Source organism: Barbus barbus (genome assembly GCF_936440315.1).
Source record: "Barbus barbus genome assembly, chromosome: 8".
Classification (NCBI taxonomy): Eukaryota; Metazoa; Chordata; class Actinopteri; order Cypriniformes; family Cyprinidae; genus Barbus; species Barbus barbus.
The window spans coordinates 2,087,825-2,106,298 of record NC_136736.1 but is presented as its reverse complement, the minus strand read 5'-3'; the positions used below and the strand labels follow the sequence as shown (position 1 = coordinate 2,106,298).

General features: G+C 39.4%; 2 protein-coding genes across 6 annotated transcripts; one reads left to right on the top strand and one right to left on the bottom strand.

The window, feature by feature from the left end:
• The first annotated feature begins 91 nt into the window (after positions 1–91).
• Positions 92–4,371, top strand: LOC306874409 (coiled-coil domain-containing protein R3HCC1L-like). Of its 2 annotated transcripts, none has more exons than XM_079424441.1 (8): positions 92–214; positions 658–1,101; positions 1,220–1,401; positions 1,735–1,805; positions 2,062–2,157; positions 2,287–2,427; positions 2,495–2,555; positions 2,647–4,371. In XM_079424441.1, the coding sequence occupies exons 2-7, from the start codon at positions 664–666 to the stop codon at positions 2,545–2,547; spliced, it is 981 nt and encodes a 326-aa protein (XP_079280567.1). In that variant the 5' UTR covers positions 92–214; positions 658–663; the 3' UTR covers positions 2,548–2,555; positions 2,647–4,371. The 2 variants fall into 2 exon arrangements, with proteins under 2 accessions (XP_079280567.1, XP_079280566.1); XM_079424440.1 differs by having other exon boundaries at positions 2,644–4,371.
• Positions 4,372–4,815: 444 nt separating this feature from the next.
• LOC306874001 (far upstream element-binding protein 2-like) lies at positions 4,816–18,158 on the bottom strand. 4 transcript variants are annotated; one of them, XM_079423655.1, is made up of 18 exons: positions 17,914–18,158; positions 16,265–16,370; positions 16,125–16,178; positions 15,955–15,991; positions 15,390–15,448; positions 13,714–13,785; positions 13,552–13,609; positions 13,305–13,470; positions 12,463–12,561; positions 12,260–12,355; positions 12,072–12,174; positions 11,867–11,988; positions 10,815–11,114; positions 10,632–10,741; positions 10,456–10,529; positions 9,319–9,519; positions 8,569–8,747; positions 4,816–5,775 (listed from the first exon to the last, which is right to left on the bottom strand). In XM_079423655.1, exons 2-18 carry the CDS (start codon positions 16,329–16,331, stop codon positions 5,767–5,769), a joined length of 1,806 nt encoding a protein of 601 aa, XP_079279781.1. In that variant the 5' UTR covers positions 16,332–16,370; positions 17,914–18,158; the 3' UTR covers positions 4,816–5,766. The 4 variants fall into 4 exon arrangements, with proteins under 4 accessions (XP_079279781.1, XP_079279780.1, XP_079279778.1 ...); XM_079423654.1 differs by having other exon boundaries at positions 4,816–5,593; positions 17,914–18,139; XM_079423652.1 differs by lacking the exon at positions 17,914–18,158 and adding an exon at positions 17,467–17,684 and having other exon boundaries at positions 4,816–5,593.
• Positions 18,159–18,474: the final 316 nt, after the last annotated feature.

Genomic DNA, 18,474 nt, shown 5'->3' with positions numbered 1-18,474 from the left:
AGATAGATAGATAGATAGATAGATAGATAGATAGATAGATAGACGGCTGTGTAATACAGTTCAAGCCAAACAGAGACAACAGCGCCTCCTAGGGGCACAGAGTACGATGGTCACAGAATCTGGTGTGACGCCGGCCGTGACGTCATGGCGTGCGTACGTCTCCAAACATCCGGTCATGGTTTCAACGGTTCAGCGAGCTGAAAAACACTGAGACGTAAGTAGAAGTGAACTGCGAATAATTTCCTCTACAAATGTTGATTTTCACTGCGTAACATACCGTCCTACGATATTTTGATGCTAACATTAGTACTCATTAGATGATAAACGGTGTCAGGGTCAGTGAATCTGTGTTTATGTTAAAAACGCGTTCTGTTTACAAACAACTTCAAACTTTAGGATGCTAACGCTACTTTGTTGTTATCCAAATTCGTCTGGAAATGTATTTAAACGACGTATTTAGATTATGAGTCATACACGGATGTGTAAAATCACGACTTATATTATTTCTTGTCTGTGTAACACACCTGAAATTAAAAAAAGAGCAAGTTTTAGCCAATTACATGATATACATGCAGGCATTTTACATCCCTTTAACAGTGATATGCCACTTTAAAAACAGCTTTTGTCCTCCTTACTCTCATTGACACACTTACACAGATCCCTATGGAGACTGAAGCAGCTCAGCCAGAAGAGGGGCCCAAAACAGCCCAAACCAAAAAACCCGCCATGGAACTCTACGCCCCCAAGAAACACCAGGCCGAGAAGATGGAGAAGCCTCAGGCAGGCGGTGACAAGAAAACCAGACCCCGGTACACCGACAAGGCCCGCAAGAACAAGAAGGATAAAGCCAAAGCGACCAAGACCCCAGATGAAGGCGTGCGGGAGGACGGAGATAAAGAAAACCTAAACATGCACACAGAAAAAGAGGAGGAGTCTAGAGATGATACGGACAATGTATCCATAACTATGAACACACCTGAGGACACGGGTAGTGCACTAGAACATGATGGGGTGCCAGAGGAGGAGGAGGATGAAGGGGAGAACTGGGATTCTATGTTTAATGATGATGGGGACTGTCTTGACCCACATTTAATGGAGGAGGTAAGAGTTACAAAGACGATTCAATCCCTTCACTCGTTTTTGAGTGAGCTGTCCCTTTAATGATGACACAATGAGACACAGGGTTTGTGCCCAGGTTTGATTCTTCTTCCTGTTTCAGATGTCTCTTAAGGAGGGGCGCAAGAACCCGTCTGTACGGGAGCCACGCTTCGATAATTGGACGCCGGAGTTGGAAGAGGAGGTGGAGCTTCGGGACGATGAGCTGTCGCACATCGTGGAGATTTACGACTTCCCGTCTGATTTCAAGATGGAGGACTTGATCAGATCCTTCAGCTCGTTCCAGTGCGTGAAGCTCTGATCATGAATCGCACTGATTTCATGTCGTCTACTGCAGGGCTGATTAAAGCCAACCAGCATTTAAATAAACAAATGGTGCTGCGCAATTAATCAAAAAACTGCAATAGCTACATGTTTTCTCAAATCAAAGGCTGCATTAAATTAAAGGAATAGTTCCCAATAATGGAAATTTGCTGAAAATTTACTCTCCAAGATGTAGATGAGTTTGTTTGTTCATCAGAACAGATTTGTAGAAATTCAGCATTACATCGCTTGCTCACCAATGAAAAAAAAATGTATGGAAACTGCTGTTGTTACTGATCAGATGTTTGTTTTCAGGCAGAAGGGGTTTGACATCAAGTGGATTGACGACACACATGCCCTCGGTTTGTTCTCCAGTCCCATCGCAGGTCAGTGTGTTTTCCAGATGTTGTGAATAGCTTTATGGTGCCTATAAGATCTCTGGACTCAATCGCTGGTTGACTGGGAGAACAACAGTATGACGCTTTTAACTTCTGTGATATGTTTGAGGACTTGAAATTGTCTGAAGAAGCGCTGTGAAAAAGAAAATGTGGCGCTTTGATATGTTTAGAAACTGTCATTAACATCACACACATTCAAAACATTGGTAATCCCAAAAACGAGAAACCTTGTCCGTTTGTGTAGCTCGTGATGCTCTGAGGATGAAGAACCCCATAATGAAGATCAGGCCTCTCTCCAAATCATCAAACGCCACTAAAGCCGAAGCGCGCAGCTGCTCCGGTACTCCTGCTCTCTCTTCTTCACTCGTGTTTTATCGATTCTCAGCCTGTTTTGTGCATCCATCAGAAATGAATTCATAAACCCAGACTTATTTAATATTTAGTTTTCCCCCAAACCTGATTGTCGTAGATTATCTGCTGCCGGCTAAAGAGCGTCCTGTGACGAGTGCGTCTCTGGCGCACCGCCTGGTGATCGGGGCTCTGGGTGTGAAGAGTAACCAGACCAGAGAAGAGCGGGAGGCAGAGAGGAACAAACTACAGCAGGCCAGAGGTGACTGAACTATTCACAGCTTCTTGTTTTGCTGGACTGGGATTTATTTGTTCTGTTTTCTCATTAGAACAAAAGCATTTGGCTGTTAAGCAGCGTGAAGACGCCTGGGAGGGCAAATGAAGATACAGGTTTGTGTTTATGTGAACTATGAAGCGTTTTGATATGATCATCAGTTCAGGTCTGAAGTGATTTATCTCTGGTTTTGGGGACCTCCAGCAGGACTACTGTCAAACCAGCACGGACTGAACCAAAGCCACAAGAACAGGGAAACGGGGGGTTCATCGAAGCAAAGTCTGAGAGCCACACAAACTTCAACAGGGACGTTTTGTAATTTTATATCTTTCCTCTTGTTTTTTTTTTTTTTTTTTTATTCAATTCAATTCAAGTTTATTTGTATAGCGCTTTTTACGATACAAATCGTTGCAAAGCAGCTCTACAGGAATTTAAGTTTCCACAATATATTTATATATTGCAGAACCTTAATATATTTGACTTATGGCAAAATTTTAAACTGTGTACTTTGATGATTGTTTTCAGTTTTAGAAAGGCCATTTTAATTTATTTTTGTTGAATAATGTTTTTCTTTTTGGAGACTAAAACAAACCAGATCACATGTCAGAAATAGGAAAGATGGTTTTGCTTAAAAAAAACCAATTAGGTCAAGCATCATGCTAGTATTTGTACTGCCATAAATTGCAGATTTTTCAATGACAAATTAAATTACAGTGACTATTTTGTTAACCATGATTAAGTTTTTTTATTTCTTTTAAGAATGACTAAAAGTCCATTGTGAATTTAGTATGTAATGCCAGTCTTTTGCAAACCATCAGCACATTCGAACACATTTTTAAGGTTCATTATTACCAGTGGCATGGCTACGATTGAGCATGGGCCCACCCAAAGAGAAGTTTGTCATTTTCCAAATGGATGTAATTTATTAAACAATAATAATGAGAAACGTCTTATTTCACTGTAACTTTATATATTTGGTTACAAAAAATATCAAACTCGACTTTTCATGGTCAAGTACGAGCAGTTTCTTAGTTTTCACTCTTTCTATAGGTGCATATCGTGCATATTTGTTAGTCCCATCCATAATGTTATGTTTATAATGCAAGGATATAATAGTCAAATTTGCGCCTTTGTGAAGTTGAATTTGAAAATACCTGCGGGTGATGGATTTATTGATTGGAAACTTCTGTACTAAGTGTGTTTGGAGGATCATATTAGCATAGGTACAGTTTTATGTTTCCATCCACTTTTTTATGCGCATTTTGGAATATCGCAATTAAAAAACGCTGGATGGAAATGCCAAGATGTGCATAAAAAAACTAATGCGGACAATTGAGTAGGATAAACTTTTTATCTGATAAGAAAAAAATGTGCATAAACTACGATGGAGAAACATTTACCGAATAAATTCCATTGATCTGCTAAACAGATGGAAAGAAACATTGCTCTAGATAACTGTTCTCCACTACAAACTGCATATTTTTTATGCTCATTTCTACGCTCCTCAAGGTTTTATTCTCCTTTGAACACGAACCGACAGAAACACTTGATTATGAGATCGCCCCGTAGTCAGACTGAGGTAATGCTTTACAGTTAACGTGCAGTAACTAATATTAAAAATGAGCAATATTCGTTACAGTGTTAACGTTAGCTCAGGTGCAAATGTTAACAGATACCATTAATTTAATGTAGTATTAAATTTTCAAATTAACATTCATGTTAATGCATGCTTTAGAAGTATTGTGGACCTTAAAGAACCTTTGAGTTGTATTTTCTGTTTGCAATTTGATATGCATTTTTCATATGCTACACTCTGCCCACTGCTTCATGTAGGCCCACCCACTGAAATATTTCTGGCTATGCCCCTTATTACTGTAAATATTGTGCAGTTAGCGTTTCTCTCAAAGATTGTTCATTAAACTGAAAAACTTTTCCAAGTGTCTGCTGTTCTCTGATGTTGATGCACTTGAATTCCCAGCTGTGATCTGAATAAAAATATTCAAACCTTTCTCTAGAATATCATTCATGTATCAACAAACCCTTTGCGTTTTCTAGTATGTGGAACTCTTTGCTTTTAACAAGTTATTCATGATATCGTCCGAATGACTTTCACAAGTTTAAAAAAAAAAAATCATTTAAAGCTGTGGACGCATAATTAGGTTAGACACCGTATTTAATTTCTGCACTGTGAGAAGGTCCTAGAACGTTTTTTTCCACAACTTTAGATACCCAAACCAGGACAGATATAAAAATGCAATTGAAGCACATTTTCACTTTAAACCAATCTTACCTTTTTTTTTTTGCATTGAAATTCTGAGAAAAAGTGAATGATAATTGAACATTACCGGGAAAAAAATATTGTTGATATTGTATTTACTTTCTTACCACAACCTTTAATCAAGTTTGAGCAAAAGTAATGCAACACTTGCGTTTCAAAAACTAGACTGTCAACAAAAGCACTTGTAGACTGAACAGTGGTCATGTGATCGGATGAGGATTTTGTAATGTTTATTTTGTAGTTTTTAAAAACAAGCAGTAAAAAAAAAAAAAGCATACAATTTTTTATAACATGACTTCCAATAATTTGGGGAGGGAAAGGAAGGGGGGGGGTGAGAAACCCTCATTTCACAGAGTGAGGAGCAACACATTGCTTGAGTTTCAGTATCAGAACACACACACACACACACACACACACACACACACTCACACGGGACATGAGACCCACAAACATACACACACTGAAACCCCATTTGATATCACAGGAGAAAAATTAAATCACATTAAAAAAAACTCACTACATGAATAGAAAAAAAGTGAACAAACAATGGGAATGTTCAAGCTCAAAATCAAATTAAAAAGGACTAAAAGCAAAAACAAGGCATAAAAAAAGACATGGTTACTCATTGAGTTTGAAACAGTAGTTATTAACACCTGAAGATTTCCTCTAAATGGATCCGTTTGCTCAAAAATACTTAAAAAAAAACATTAATGCAAAAACAGGAAGTGCACACTCATGTGAGGAAGTTAGCAGAAGCATTCCCTTGTCTCCTGGCCACGAGTCACACTGATGCGAGGAAGAGGAGGGACGAAGCGTTTGTGGAGGGGAAGGCAGAGTTCGAGTTCAGTCCATCAGCGTTTGTGGATCCAGCAAAAACTAGGAGGAGGAGAAACAAGAGTGTTTGCAGAAGCCGTGACATTTCATAAACACAGAAATCCGGCCTCGGCGGAGAAAGTCACAGAGCTTTTCAGCTGGACACGAGAAGAAAATAAAACGGGAAGAGCAGATGTCCTTTAGTCAGAAGAGAGGGAGAGGATGGTGGGGTCACCTCACTGCGCCTGAGGAGAGACGAGAAATCACTGCGTGGGGAAACAAAACTGAGCACTGAAATAACTTTCAATTATGCCTTTAAAAAGCTTTAAAAAAAAAAAAAAAAAAAAAGTACATATTACTTGAAGTACAATACTTTGATGATTAACACTTTATCAACATTAGCCAATAGGTTTAAAAGATAATCTGCAGAGACTTCAACATGATGCGTTTACAGACTTGGGAGTCTGGGTCACTCATAGTTTTAATCATATGCTAAATTTAATTATTTTACATGGAATTGATCTTACTGATATAGATATAGTACCCCAAAGTGATGTTACTGACACTACCTTGTATCGTGCATGCTGCGTATTACTGATATTAATGATATGGCTCCACGTTATCGTCCGGGCAGAACTATGGTTCCAGTCACCAAAGACCGGTTCACAAATAACCTGCCTGATTTATCTCAACTGCTCTGTGTACCCAGAAATACACACGAACTAGACGAAATGACTAGCAACATGGGCACTATCTTCTGTAATGCATTAGAAGCTCTCATTAAATTAAACAAAAAGGTTAATAGTGCACCATGGCAATACCCATTCTCTCAAGAAACTCAATCTTGAGCACAAAGAGAAAACTAACTTGGAAGTTTTTAGAATTGCGTGGAAAACAGTATGTCCAGCTATAGACTACGGTGGCCGAGAGAGACACACGCAAATAGAAAAAGCACCAGCAAATCAAGAAAACATCATCAGCTTGATAGCAGGTGGTGCAAATGCTCACAACACAACCAAATAAAGAATTGTATTTGCAGCGTGTTTCTTTTGGTTGTGTTAGCATTTGCAGTGCATGTGTTGTCAAGTTGAAGTTGTTTTCTTGATTTGCAGGTGTTTTTTCTATTTGCATGTGTTTTCTGAAGTTGCAGCACATCGAGCTCTCTCAGCCACCGTAATGGACACGCTTTAAAAGCTGCCAGGGCAGAGCATATCCACAAACTCAGATAATAACCAAAACAATCCAAGGTTTTTATTTAGCACAGTGGCTAGATTTACAAATAACCAGACACCACCCGATCTAAATATTCCCTCACAGTTTAATAGTAATGACTTTCTTCACTGATACAATAGATAGTATCAGAAATACTATAACAAATACAGGATCTACATCGCCTTGTAATAGTTACATTCATCTCACCTAAAGAAAAACTGCAGTGCTTATAGGACAGGAAGAGCTAAATAAACTCACTGTATCTAAGCCAACAACATGTCTATTAGATCCTGTACCCACTAAACTACAGAAAGAGTTGAACCTGTAGCAGAAGAACCGCTTCTCAATAACTCCATCTCTAGGTCACGTCCCAAAACCATTCAAGCTGGCGGTTATTAAGCCTCTTAAGAAACCACAACTAGATCCTAGTGAACTGGCAAATTATGGACCCATTTCAAATCTTCAGTTTGTCTAAAATTGGGGTAGTAAGGGTAGTAAACTGTATAAAAGGTTTGCGTTTAGGATGTTCTGGGTTCATTCCGACTCCGTTGAAGGTACTACATGCTGCAATAAACATCTTCAACGTCCTCATCACTTTTTCTTACAATAAAATGTAGATATAAACAAATTCAATTTGTACTTTAAATCGTTTTATATTTCTAATATTAAATTATAAATAGGCATTGAATTGAATGCTATATGTATATGCACAATTAATAATAACAGTACAACAGGTGTGATATAGGGATATATATATCGACTCTAGTCGACTAAACGGTACCGCTCCTGCTAGTCGACACTAGTCGACACTGAAAACAATGGTCGATTATACGAGAGAGAAAAAACAAAAAACATTAACAAATCACCATAATTTTAACGTTACAAGTTAAAATAACTTTTGAAAGAATACCCCAAAATATTAAAATATTTTAAGAAGCGCATCTGGGCAGAAACTAAACTTTTACCTCAGACCTCACATGCGTTTTCTTCATGTCAGTTGCGGCGAGCTCAAAAGGACCACGCAAAAGACCAGCAAGGTGTGGGATTATTTTGAATTAGAAGGAAACAAAAGTTGTGTGTAAACTCTGTAATGTCAGATTGGTTTACAACAACTTTACTGGATCCGCGCCGTCTATTCCTCTAAACGAAGACCCACTTCGGTGGTGGTGCGGGATTTCCAGGCTCTTTTTGAAACTGTCTGCTTGCTTGTAGTTATCTCTCTGTGTGCCTGTGACTTCAGTTTCTGCCGAGCATGGTTTTTTCTTCAAGAGCAGAATCGCCGCTAGTTCCATCTTTCGCCAGACCATGTTAACATGGTAAATTCACTGAACAAATGCGCATGGTCTGAGTAAGTGAAACCAGCGTTGTTGTGTTACACAATAAGCCGATTTAATGCTATTCCTTGATAAACTTTCCTATTTTGACTTGTTTTAATATATTGGCTAACATATGAAAATGAAGAATTCTGTCAGTCTATTGATTGATTTTCCATTTCTGCATTGCTCCAGCCGATCTGAATAAATAAGCTATGCACTGGTTTATGTTGAGTGTATGCTCTTCCTTTTTTACTGTTTAACGACCGCCTAAAATTAAATGATGATAACGCGAGGCAAGCATACGGCATAATTGTGACCTATTTTTAGAAGAATTCATTGAGGGATTTGACTGTGATTCAAAGATTAATTATTTCAAGTGTAGGCTACACTTTTTTTTCCATTTTGCCATTTTTGGGGGGTTTCTAGCTTTTAGACTAGTCGGATACAAAACTTCTGTTTAAACGACAGTCAAATTAGTCGTAGCACACATAGTGTGATGTGTGTGTGTACCTGCTGGCCCTGCGGTGTGGCGCCCGGCTGTCCCGGGGCCTGTCCCGTCTGTCCGTAATAAGCAGCCTGCTGTCTGTAGTATTCGGCCCATGCGGCGCTGTAGTCCGTCTGTCCTGCTGCTGCGGCTCCAGGGGCTTGAGCTCCTCCTGCGGCGGGAGCAGCGCCTCCTCCTGCTGCAGCTGATAGAGATGAGAGAGGAGATTCATCAGCAAAACACCGAGCTGTAACTAGTGGTTGACCGATATTGGTTTATTTGACAGCCGATGCCAAAATCTTGGAAAGCAGGGTGGCCGATGGCTGATATAATTTCATTCATTTTAAGTAATATTTAAGAAATGTGAAATCATTTGAAAATGAGAAAAAAAAAAAAAAAGTGTATGTTCTGGTTCTGTACGTATTCAATTCGCACAGATCGACCGTCACACAGAGCACACGCGATCTTGCAGGATACAAATGCACACTTCCCAAGATCTCACAGCTGGATTCGACTAAGTCGGCGAGGTTTATGAAATTAAATATTCATTAGTCAAATGATAAAAATGAGTATTTGCTGAATGCTGACAGCAAACGATAAAGTATTATGTTTGCCTTTCCATTGTCTGATAATCCGATTGCTTTTATATTATTAGTAGATTTCAATCCGTATTAGACAGAACTGTTAAACGTGAATGTGAGAGCTGTGCTCAGGCGCGTCAAACGCATTTCTCTACTCTATCTTTCCTAAATACAATGAGGAATGAGCACTAGTACCCATCTTTTTGTAGTACTCCTCCCAGGCCTTGGTGTAGTCAGGCTGGGCAGCTCCGGGAGCAGCTTGGCTCTGGTCAGCAGGAGCGGGAGCGGCTGGTTGGGCCGCAGGCGTCTGTCCAGGCATGGCGCCCCCTCCGGGCTGCTGGTAGTACTGTGCGTAATAAGCCACCCATGCAGCGTTTTGATCTGCCGCTGCTTTACCTGAGAGAAACAGACACATTCACTTCAGATACTTGAACCAATGCAACTTACAAAGATGAGCAGAGCCTCAGGAGGAACGAGATCAAATTAATGTTTTATTAATTAAAATGAAAATTGCATTCAAATTATCCACTTTTTAATTTTAACGCTCAAAAGTTTGGGAGCAGTAAGTTTTTTTTGTTTTGTTTTTTTAAAAGAGAAATATATTTTATTTAGTAATCAGGCATTAAACTGTGACAGGAACATTAAAAGGAATATTATTTTAGTATCACTGAAATACAATTATACATTTTTTAACTAATATTTTTACCAAGTTCAGCTAAAGTTTTAGTAATTGTTGTGCCTGTCATGTTTATTGGTTATAGTTTTCAGCAATTTGTATTCATTGGGTTTAGTTAGTTTATCTTTAGTTTTTTTAGTACTCTGCTTTGGCAACTGACTGAAATAGATTTAAATCAGTGTCGGCATTTTAAATTGTGTTTCATTTCAAGTAACAATTTCACAAAAGATTTCCATTTTAAATCACTGAAGTAAACAGCAGTTTTGAATATTCAGTGTTCATAATAAATTACATTTTAAAATATATTACAATAGAAAATAATTCTTTATAAAATATTTCAAAATATTATGTTTTTTGCAGTAACTGATCAAATGCAGCCTTGGCAAGTAGAGGAGACTTGCAGAAACAAAAAAATCTTACTAACCTCGAATCTATAAATCGTATGTTATTAAAATTTTTTTTTAAGTCAAACTGTTTTAATTAGTGCATTTTCTTAATATAGCATAATTTAAAGAACAAATCCAAGACTTCAGGATGCAATGTAACGTGGACACGAAAGCTTGAACAGACACGTGACTGTAGTAGCATAAGGCAGTTTTATTATCCAATCAGGACTTAAACACACAAACACTGAAAGAAACAATACAACAACTCACTGGGATCTTGTGGCTGCCACTGTTGGTACGTGTTTCCCCAACCCTGAGGATACTGACCGCCAGGAGGACCACCGCTGAAAACACAGAAAATGACAGTCAATATGTGCAAACAAAACCTGGAAAGCCACACATCAACCATTTCCCTGAGGCCGATTTGACATTAAAGCATTACTGACTGTGGTGGTCCACCAGGGGGTCCGGGCTGGTATGGGTTCGGGTTGTAGGGGCCCATGGGTCCAGCGGGGCCTGGCCCACCCGGTCCAGGTCCAACAGGGCACAGGGGACCCTTCGAGGAGATTCAGACCACTTAACACCAGCGAACACGTCAAGATAAAGCACAAAAGCGGAGTTTATGGTACCTCGATCTTGTCCTCGATCAGCTGTTTGGCGTGGTCGATCTGCTGAGGAGATCCCCGGATGGTAAACAGTTTGAAGTTGGGGTCACCGTTGGGCGGCGGCTGGCGCGAGATCTCCACAAAGGCGCCCGTCTGCTGGTTGATGGCCTTCACGTTTTCGCCGCCTCGGCCGATCACCAGACCGCATTTGTGGGCGGGAATTGAAAAGGTCATCTCGCCACCAGGAGGGCCCCAGTTACCCGGACCATGCCCCCTGCCACGCCCACCTGGGGGCATGCCTGTGCCCGGAGGACCGGGGGGACCCTGACGGACAGAATAGAGATTAACCAAAGCAACCAAACGCAGATGAATCCGGTCATATAACTGGAACTAGCTGTACAACACAATGTCAGTGAATGGCAAAATTAGGGCTGTACACAGTGATATGAATTAGTGCCTGTGGCTATTAAACCGCAAAAAGACCACTTTTATAAATACCTTTTATTATTAAAAATGTGTATTAAATCATACATCAAGAAAATTGTTTTTGACACATTAAGATCTTTGGCTAATTTCATGACAAGATCTATGCATTTAAAAAAACAAATATTAGTAACAGAGTATGGAATGGAAAAAAACTACTTAAAAACAAACTCGCCACCTTTTAACAAACATACGATTTCCTTATGAAAAATTAGATCCTTATGAATATAAATGTTACTTAACAGAAAAATTAGAACAGAACTGAGAAATAAGCCATTTCTTCTATTACTGTAGGAGTTAAAAATATTAAATTAAGTTTTAGGACTTCAGTTGATTGAACATGAAAATACAATTATGAAAAAAATAAATGATATACTTCCAATAAACTGACAGTTTCATTATTTCAATTTAGACATGCTTTTTAATTACTAAAATTTAAAAATCGCATCTTTGAAACTGAATCCAGAAAAATTAAGACAGGAATTTAGAGGGAAAAAAAAAAAAAAAGATTTTGGGGAGGAGAAAATAAAATAAAATGGAGCACTGACTCCAAGCATATTGGATATATTGAGATGAATCTGAGCATCACTCACCCCTCCTCCTTCCTCTCGGACTCTGATGCTCTGCAGTAGTTCGTTGATGATACTGGCGGCGTGTTCGCAGCGGTCAGGAGGACCCATTATGTTAGCGATCTTATCTGGACCAGTACCGTCATCTACAGAGAGAAAAAATATGAAGTTATGCAATACAATATCATAAAACATTGAGTTTAGGCAGAACCTGATAATCCAAACAAACCTGGTTTAAACTGTATCCTCACGCCGGCATCGTTCTGAATCTTCTTGATCATCTCTCCACTTCGGCCAATCACAACACCAACAGAGTGACGGGGAACAGGCACCTGTTCAATCAGAATGAGACGACATCACACTCACATTTCAAATGGCAAACCAGCCGCAACGTAAACGATTAAACCAGTCACGCACCTCGATTCCTCCACCTAATCGAGAGCCGTAGTCATTTCTGTCGAAGCCGGGATGATCCCGCTCTCGCAGAATCTCCTCCACCATTTCACGCGCTTGCTAGAGAGAGAAAGGACAGACCGGATTGTTAAAGGTACAACAGCTAATAAAAGAGAAGAAAAGACAAAATAAGGAATGGAAACAGGAAGTAGAGAACACTGTCACACCTGGACTTTGTAAGCATCTCCAATGATGCGCAAAGGTTTGTCCATGTTTGGCCCCTGAGAAGCGTCCTGAATCAAAATCATCTTCACACCAGCGCGCTCCTGAAACACAAACACGTTAATATATAGGACAAGAGAAAGTGCCGGTTAATGCTTGAAATGTATATATTTCAGGAAACATCAAATTTATATATACATAGTACAAAAACTATAAGCATCAAAAAAAAAAAAAAAAAGGTTCAGTTTATGACCTTAATACAGGCTCATAGAAATTACTTGCATAATTACACTGGAAAACATACAATATAACACTGTAATAAGTTATCATAGTTTATAAGTTTGAGATCAATTAGACTTTTGTTTTTAATCTCTTCTCCTCACTAAGGCTGCATTTATTTAAATCAAAATCACTATAATATTCGGAAATATTACAACAACTTAAAATAACGGTTTTCTATTTGAACATTTTAAAATGTAATTTCTTCCTGTGATGAAAAGCTGAATTTATCATCATTAGCGTCACATGATCCGTCTAACCTGCTGATTTGCTACTCAGGAAACATTTCTGATCATCAATGTTGAAAACTGTTGTGCTGCCGAATATTTTTGTGAAAAATTATAAAATTTTGCCCAGCATTCTCTGATGAATAGAAAATTCAAAAGAACAGCATTTATTTTAAATAAAAATCTTGTGTAACATAAACGTCGCTTTAGATTAATTTAATGCGTCCCTACTGAATAAAAATATTAATTCCTTTAATTATAATAATAATAATAAAGCCCAAACTTCCCATAATCCTCTAGATCAAGGCCTCTCTGCACTCACAAACAGGCATAGACTTTACCTGTAGCTGTTTAATGGTCTCTCCTCCTTTGCCGATGATAAGCCCCGCTTTTCCTGCCGGAACGATCATTTCCTGCATGTGTCCGCTTCCATTGGTCGACTCGTGAAAGGAGGGAGGTGTGCCCCGCCCCCGAGAGACTATGTCATCCAGCAGCATTTTTGCCTTCCTGCATGGACAGGTCAAAAGGTCAAAACACCACCAAACAGATCCTCACTGCAGTTAAACATGCGAGTATGCACAAACATACTGGATGGCTTCAGGGGGGCCGGAGAGAGAGACACTCCTGTCTGGAAGACCGCCGCTGTCTAAACACACAAAACCAACGTGTTCCATCACGCCTCATACTTCTAAACGCGCTAATATCTAGAGAAAAGCCCACTTGACTCTTTTGAAGCAGTGTTTGACTCACCTGGAGCAATCTGAACTTTACAGCCAGAGTCCTGCTGGATCTTATTGATCTGCTCTCCACCCCGACCAATGACTACAAACAAACACAATCCATAATTCACTGAGTGTAGAATTATAATAAACAGATTTTAGCATGTCATCCTCTAGTAAGGCCACAATATACTTCAAACGATAGTATTTCGTTCTTCATTCTTGTTTTCGTTCGGGTGCAAAAAGAAACTCGAAAAGGCTTAGCGATGGTACCGTTTTCGAACATTCTGACACCACCGCGCTGCTGGAGGCGGGGTGTAGATTAATACAACGATGCAATGGTGTATCTAGGTCTTTAATTAAACTAGATAATAGGGTTGGGCCGATAGACGATGGTGGAGAGACATCACGATGTTGAGCCAGCATCGTGATTCCACGACGTTCTGAATACAGATTTACGCTTCAGGCACACCCCCTAACTCCACCCCCCGCTGTCATCATCCATCGCGATGTTTCACTGCAGACATTGTCCGATGCCAATTTTGAAGACGTCGCCTAACCCTACTAGATAAATTACTACAAGGTTTTATATTTTATGTGTTGTCATAATTTGATAAAAATAAAGGTTTATTATTGTATGTTCATTTAGCATTTCATTTATTGTATACCTTTTAAATTTGCTTATTGAAAGAACAGCAGTTTCATTTATTTGACATGTATTTGGAACTTGCTACCTTATATTTACTCTTTCATTTCATTCTTTTCATGGCTTTGGAAAACTTGCATCTGATGTAGGGATGGGCATTTTTGGCAATTTCTTAACATGAAACAGACATGAAAACATGAACAAGATTATGTGTTAGATTATGATGCATCAATGTTATTAAAAAAAAGAATAGCTGCCTGAGGTGAAGCTGAATTTATGCCAATAAACTGAAACCCGTTCTATGACGCTTCCTACGATATTAAATCAGATAACTTGCTGTTTTGATGCGCCGCTCACTTCAAATGGTGCTGCTGTTACGGCTCGCAGTCCGGATGGATGCCGGGGTGCGGATGCACTTATAGAAGTATTTAAGGATAAAAGACTCGAGTTGCTTTTAAAATATTCACAAGTCCTTTTCCTCGAGTCGAATAAAGTCTGGAGTCATTTCAGGTCAAGTCAAGTCTGAAGGCTATAAAAATGTGACTCGAGTCCTAGCCCATCTCTGCCTTGGGTTACATCAGACATTTTGTTTGCATTTATTTTTGCCTTATATTAAGTATCCCTGATATACATAATGTTATGCATAAACACCATTTTAAAGGAATATTAAAATGTTCACTGTATAAGGAATAATTATTATGTAATCTGTATGTTAGTTTATTTACAGTATTCATAATTAACATTTTTATTTATATATATATATATATATATATATATATATATATATATATATATATATATATATATATATATATATATATATACACACACACAATGCTATATTTAATAGCTTTTAAATTGTATAATTGAGTATTATACAATTTATAAGTAGATTAACGCACTACAAATAAAAATTTAAGTAATTAAAAACAAACAAAAAAACATACATACACATTTTTTTTTTTTTCTCTTTTGGTTTTGACAAGAAATATGACCTCGACTGATATTCGCCCAGGAAAGATTGAGTACAGACCAGTGTATGATGGGTAATGTGAACTTACTGAGCCCAACCATGCCATCAGGGACTCTGTACTCTTCTGTGAGAGTCGAGGGACGTACACTACAAAAAGACAAAAAACAAACAAATGCAACCGTCAGGAAAAGTACCAGCAGGCAAATACATTCAGTTCTTAATACCTCATGGCCGGGACAAAACCCTTTTCAGAAAAGCTGTCATGAATTCATGTGATAAAAATCTCACATTGATTTTTGAGTGGCCAGCCATGCTGTACGTATTAAAGACTCCACATTAAAGGGTTACTCCACCCCAAAATGAAAATTCTGCCATTATCTGTCTTATGGGTTTGGAACGACATGAGGGTGAGTAATTAATGACAGAATTTTTATTTTGGGGTGGAGTAACGCTTCAAGGTAAAACTAATCCAACTTTTACAAGAGCACCTCAAGACTCCTGTATTTGGCTTAACACCTGATGGAGTCAGTGGAAACCAAAACCAGCCTAATTATACAGGCCTGTGTAGTTATTCCTGCCTTCCCAAACATTCAGATCTGAGATCTGTTCTAATGACTCAGATGAAGTGAACGGCTATGATCAGACTGTCTTACCTCTGCTGGGAAAGGGCAGCCAGCTGGGCTCCGATAGCTGTGGATGAGAAAGGGATAAAATCACTGCTCTAAAAATACACAGACATTTGCTTCGAGTTGCTAAAAGTGTGTGTGTTTATAAGAGTAAAACAAAAGAGAGAAAAAAAAAAAAAAAGCAAAGAAAGCCATACACAGGGCTGAAGCATTGTCTCTGTCAGATGCCATCTTCTTACTTTCAGGCTGATCTGAGGGGAAAACACAAGAACAGCTCAAAAACAATCTCAGGAGAGTCAGACGGACAGATCCAGAGCGCGTCTCTCTGCCGCCGTACCTCCGTCCTCCAGCGATCGCTTCTGTGCCACGAAGGGATAGCTCTCTGCTCCGCCGTTATTGCTCATGGGGGGACCCGTGACGTCTCCACCGATCTTTGCTGCGATCTGGAAACAACAAAAACACAAGTTATGAGGAAAAACCCCCACCAAAACTAGCCTGAAGTTAGAACACTAACCAAGAGTAAAATATTGTACTTTTAAGAAGCAAGGAGATACTATTAATGGCTTGTCACATTATACATTTATCCATAATACATGCACTACTGTTTAAAGCTTAAGGTCAGCTCTTCACTCACCAAGGCTGCATTTATTTGATCAAAAGCTGTAAAAGTCTAGTATTTTATTATGATTTAAAATAACACTTCACTATGTAAATATATTTTAAAATGTTATTTTTTTCCTGTGATCAAAGCTGAATTTTCAGCATCATTATTCCAGTCTTCAGTGTCACATGATCCATTTAACAGATGCTTTTCCAAATGAAAACAGAAGCAATCAAAACCAAGAAAAGAGCAATAATATTGAAGTGCTGTGACAGGTTAGCCTCATAGCTGCTTAAGAAACACTTCCTATTATAATCATCATCATCAGTGTTACACAGCACGAGATTATTCTCTTTTTATACACTTTTTTTAGACAAACACTATTGTTTTTCCATGGTATTCCTTGAAATAACTTAGAAAAACTAAACTAAGTTATCTAAAACCACTGCTGTAGCCTAGCAGTTGCCACGATTTGCGTACATCACGATGTTTTTAGCATGATGCTAGCATGTTTTACAGAACATGTACCCCAATAATACCATGGTACTAGCATTGTGTGTTCAAATACATGGAATTACTATGGAACCATTTGAAAGGGCACCGAAGGAAGAGAAAAAAAACGTTAATACGATGTTCGCGGACAATTACAATGATAGTAACGTTACCATGTTACTCCGTGTACTAACGTTACCGTATAAGTCTATGGTACGTGAACATACATCATTATATACCATGCTAAATACCAAAGCACGTGATAGCATTTCTCTAACCAATGTAACGTCATCGTATTCGTTTGTAATGGTTGAATTTAACCATATATTGCTGGTGTTCACACGCGAGCGCGGCTCGAGATAACGGACGATTGTGGCGCACGCCGGCTCATGTGCCGCGGCCCGCGCGCTGACCCACAAACACAGCCCGCACTGCGGATCTCTCACCTGCCGCGCGCGCTCTACCGCGTCGGCGAACGCGTCTTTCTTGAGTCCACCGGCTCCTAGAGCCGCGCCGGACGGCGGCACCGCGCTGTACTCAGACATGCTGTCCGTGCGGGGGGTGAAGAGTGCGGGATACGGCGGGGAGCTCTAGGCCGGGCGAAGGTGCGCAGACGCGGGAAGACGAGCGAGACAAACGCATGGGAGGGACTAAAGGCCTGCGGCTCTGAAAGCGGACTCCTATAGGCGTTCTATATGAGTGGCTGTTGCGAGGACCAATCAGAGGTCAGCTGGAGGCGGGCGTAGCGTGAGCATTCGACCATTGACCCAATGAGTGGAGACGGTTAACCGACGCACAGAGCTAGCCAATCAGCGCTCAGAAACGCATCGAAATAGACCAATGAGGTTCAAGAAAACGCCGATAGACAATGATGGACGTTTGGATCACTGTACCGTTTAACCTTGCTGCTTTTTCTTCGTATTTTTATGAGTTAGTGAAAAATATACGATGCGTTCTATATATCGGGGCACTTCGGAGTGAAAACAATCGTGGCCGCCATATTGAAGGGTCGTTCCAAGCCCAAGTGCTTCTAAGGGCCCTTCAGAGTGAAGTATTTCGAAGGGTACAGCAGCTGATGGACACTTCGGACTCCCAAGATCCTTTGCGCTGATTCAGTCCATGATGACGCCGCCTCTGCAGAAGGGCACTCCTAAAAGACTGTTATAGATGAGACTCATGGATTTATGAGGGACAGAAATATAATATTAGATTAGTTTTAGATTTATTGTATTATCAACACCATTGAGAAAGGGGGTTTAAACTTTCTTGATTTCACCACTTTTAAAATAAATTGGATAAAAAACTATCAATAAGCCGTCATCTATATGGAATCTGATCCCTAATGTTGTTTTTTCCAGGTGGTTTAAGTTTCTTATTAATGTGTAACTATAACATCAAATGATCTCTTTTTCATAGGCAATTTTTAAACACAATTTTACACCTCACTTGTATCT

Excerpts from the sequence above, each read along its gene's own strand:
- LOC306874409 (XM_079424441.1), top strand. The coding sequence starts at position 664 with ATGGAGACTGAAGCAGCTCAGCCAGAAGAGGGGCCCAAAACAGCCCAA. Across the intron at positions 1,102-1,219 it reads ACCCACATTTAATGGAGGAG|ATGTCTCTTAAGGAGGGGCG; the intron begins GTAAGAGTTACA and ends TTCCTGTTTCAG. Across the intron at positions 1,402-1,734 it reads AGATCCTTCAGCTCGTTCCA|GCAGAAGGGGTTTGACATCA; the intron begins GTGCGTGAAGCT and ends GTTTGTTTTCAG.
- LOC306874001 (XM_079423652.1), bottom strand. The coding sequence starts at position 17,565 with ATGTCTGAGTACAGCGCGGTGCCGCCGTCCGGCGCGGCTCTAGGAGCC. Across the intron at positions 12,356-12,462 it reads GAGATGCTTACAAAGTCCAG|CAAGCGCGTGAAATGGTGGA; the intron begins GTGTGACAGTGT and ends TTCTCTCTCTAG. Across the intron at positions 10,742-10,814 it reads TGATCGAGGACAAGATCGAG|GGTCCCCTGTGCCCTGTTGG; the intron begins GTACCATAAACT and ends ATCTCCTCGAAG.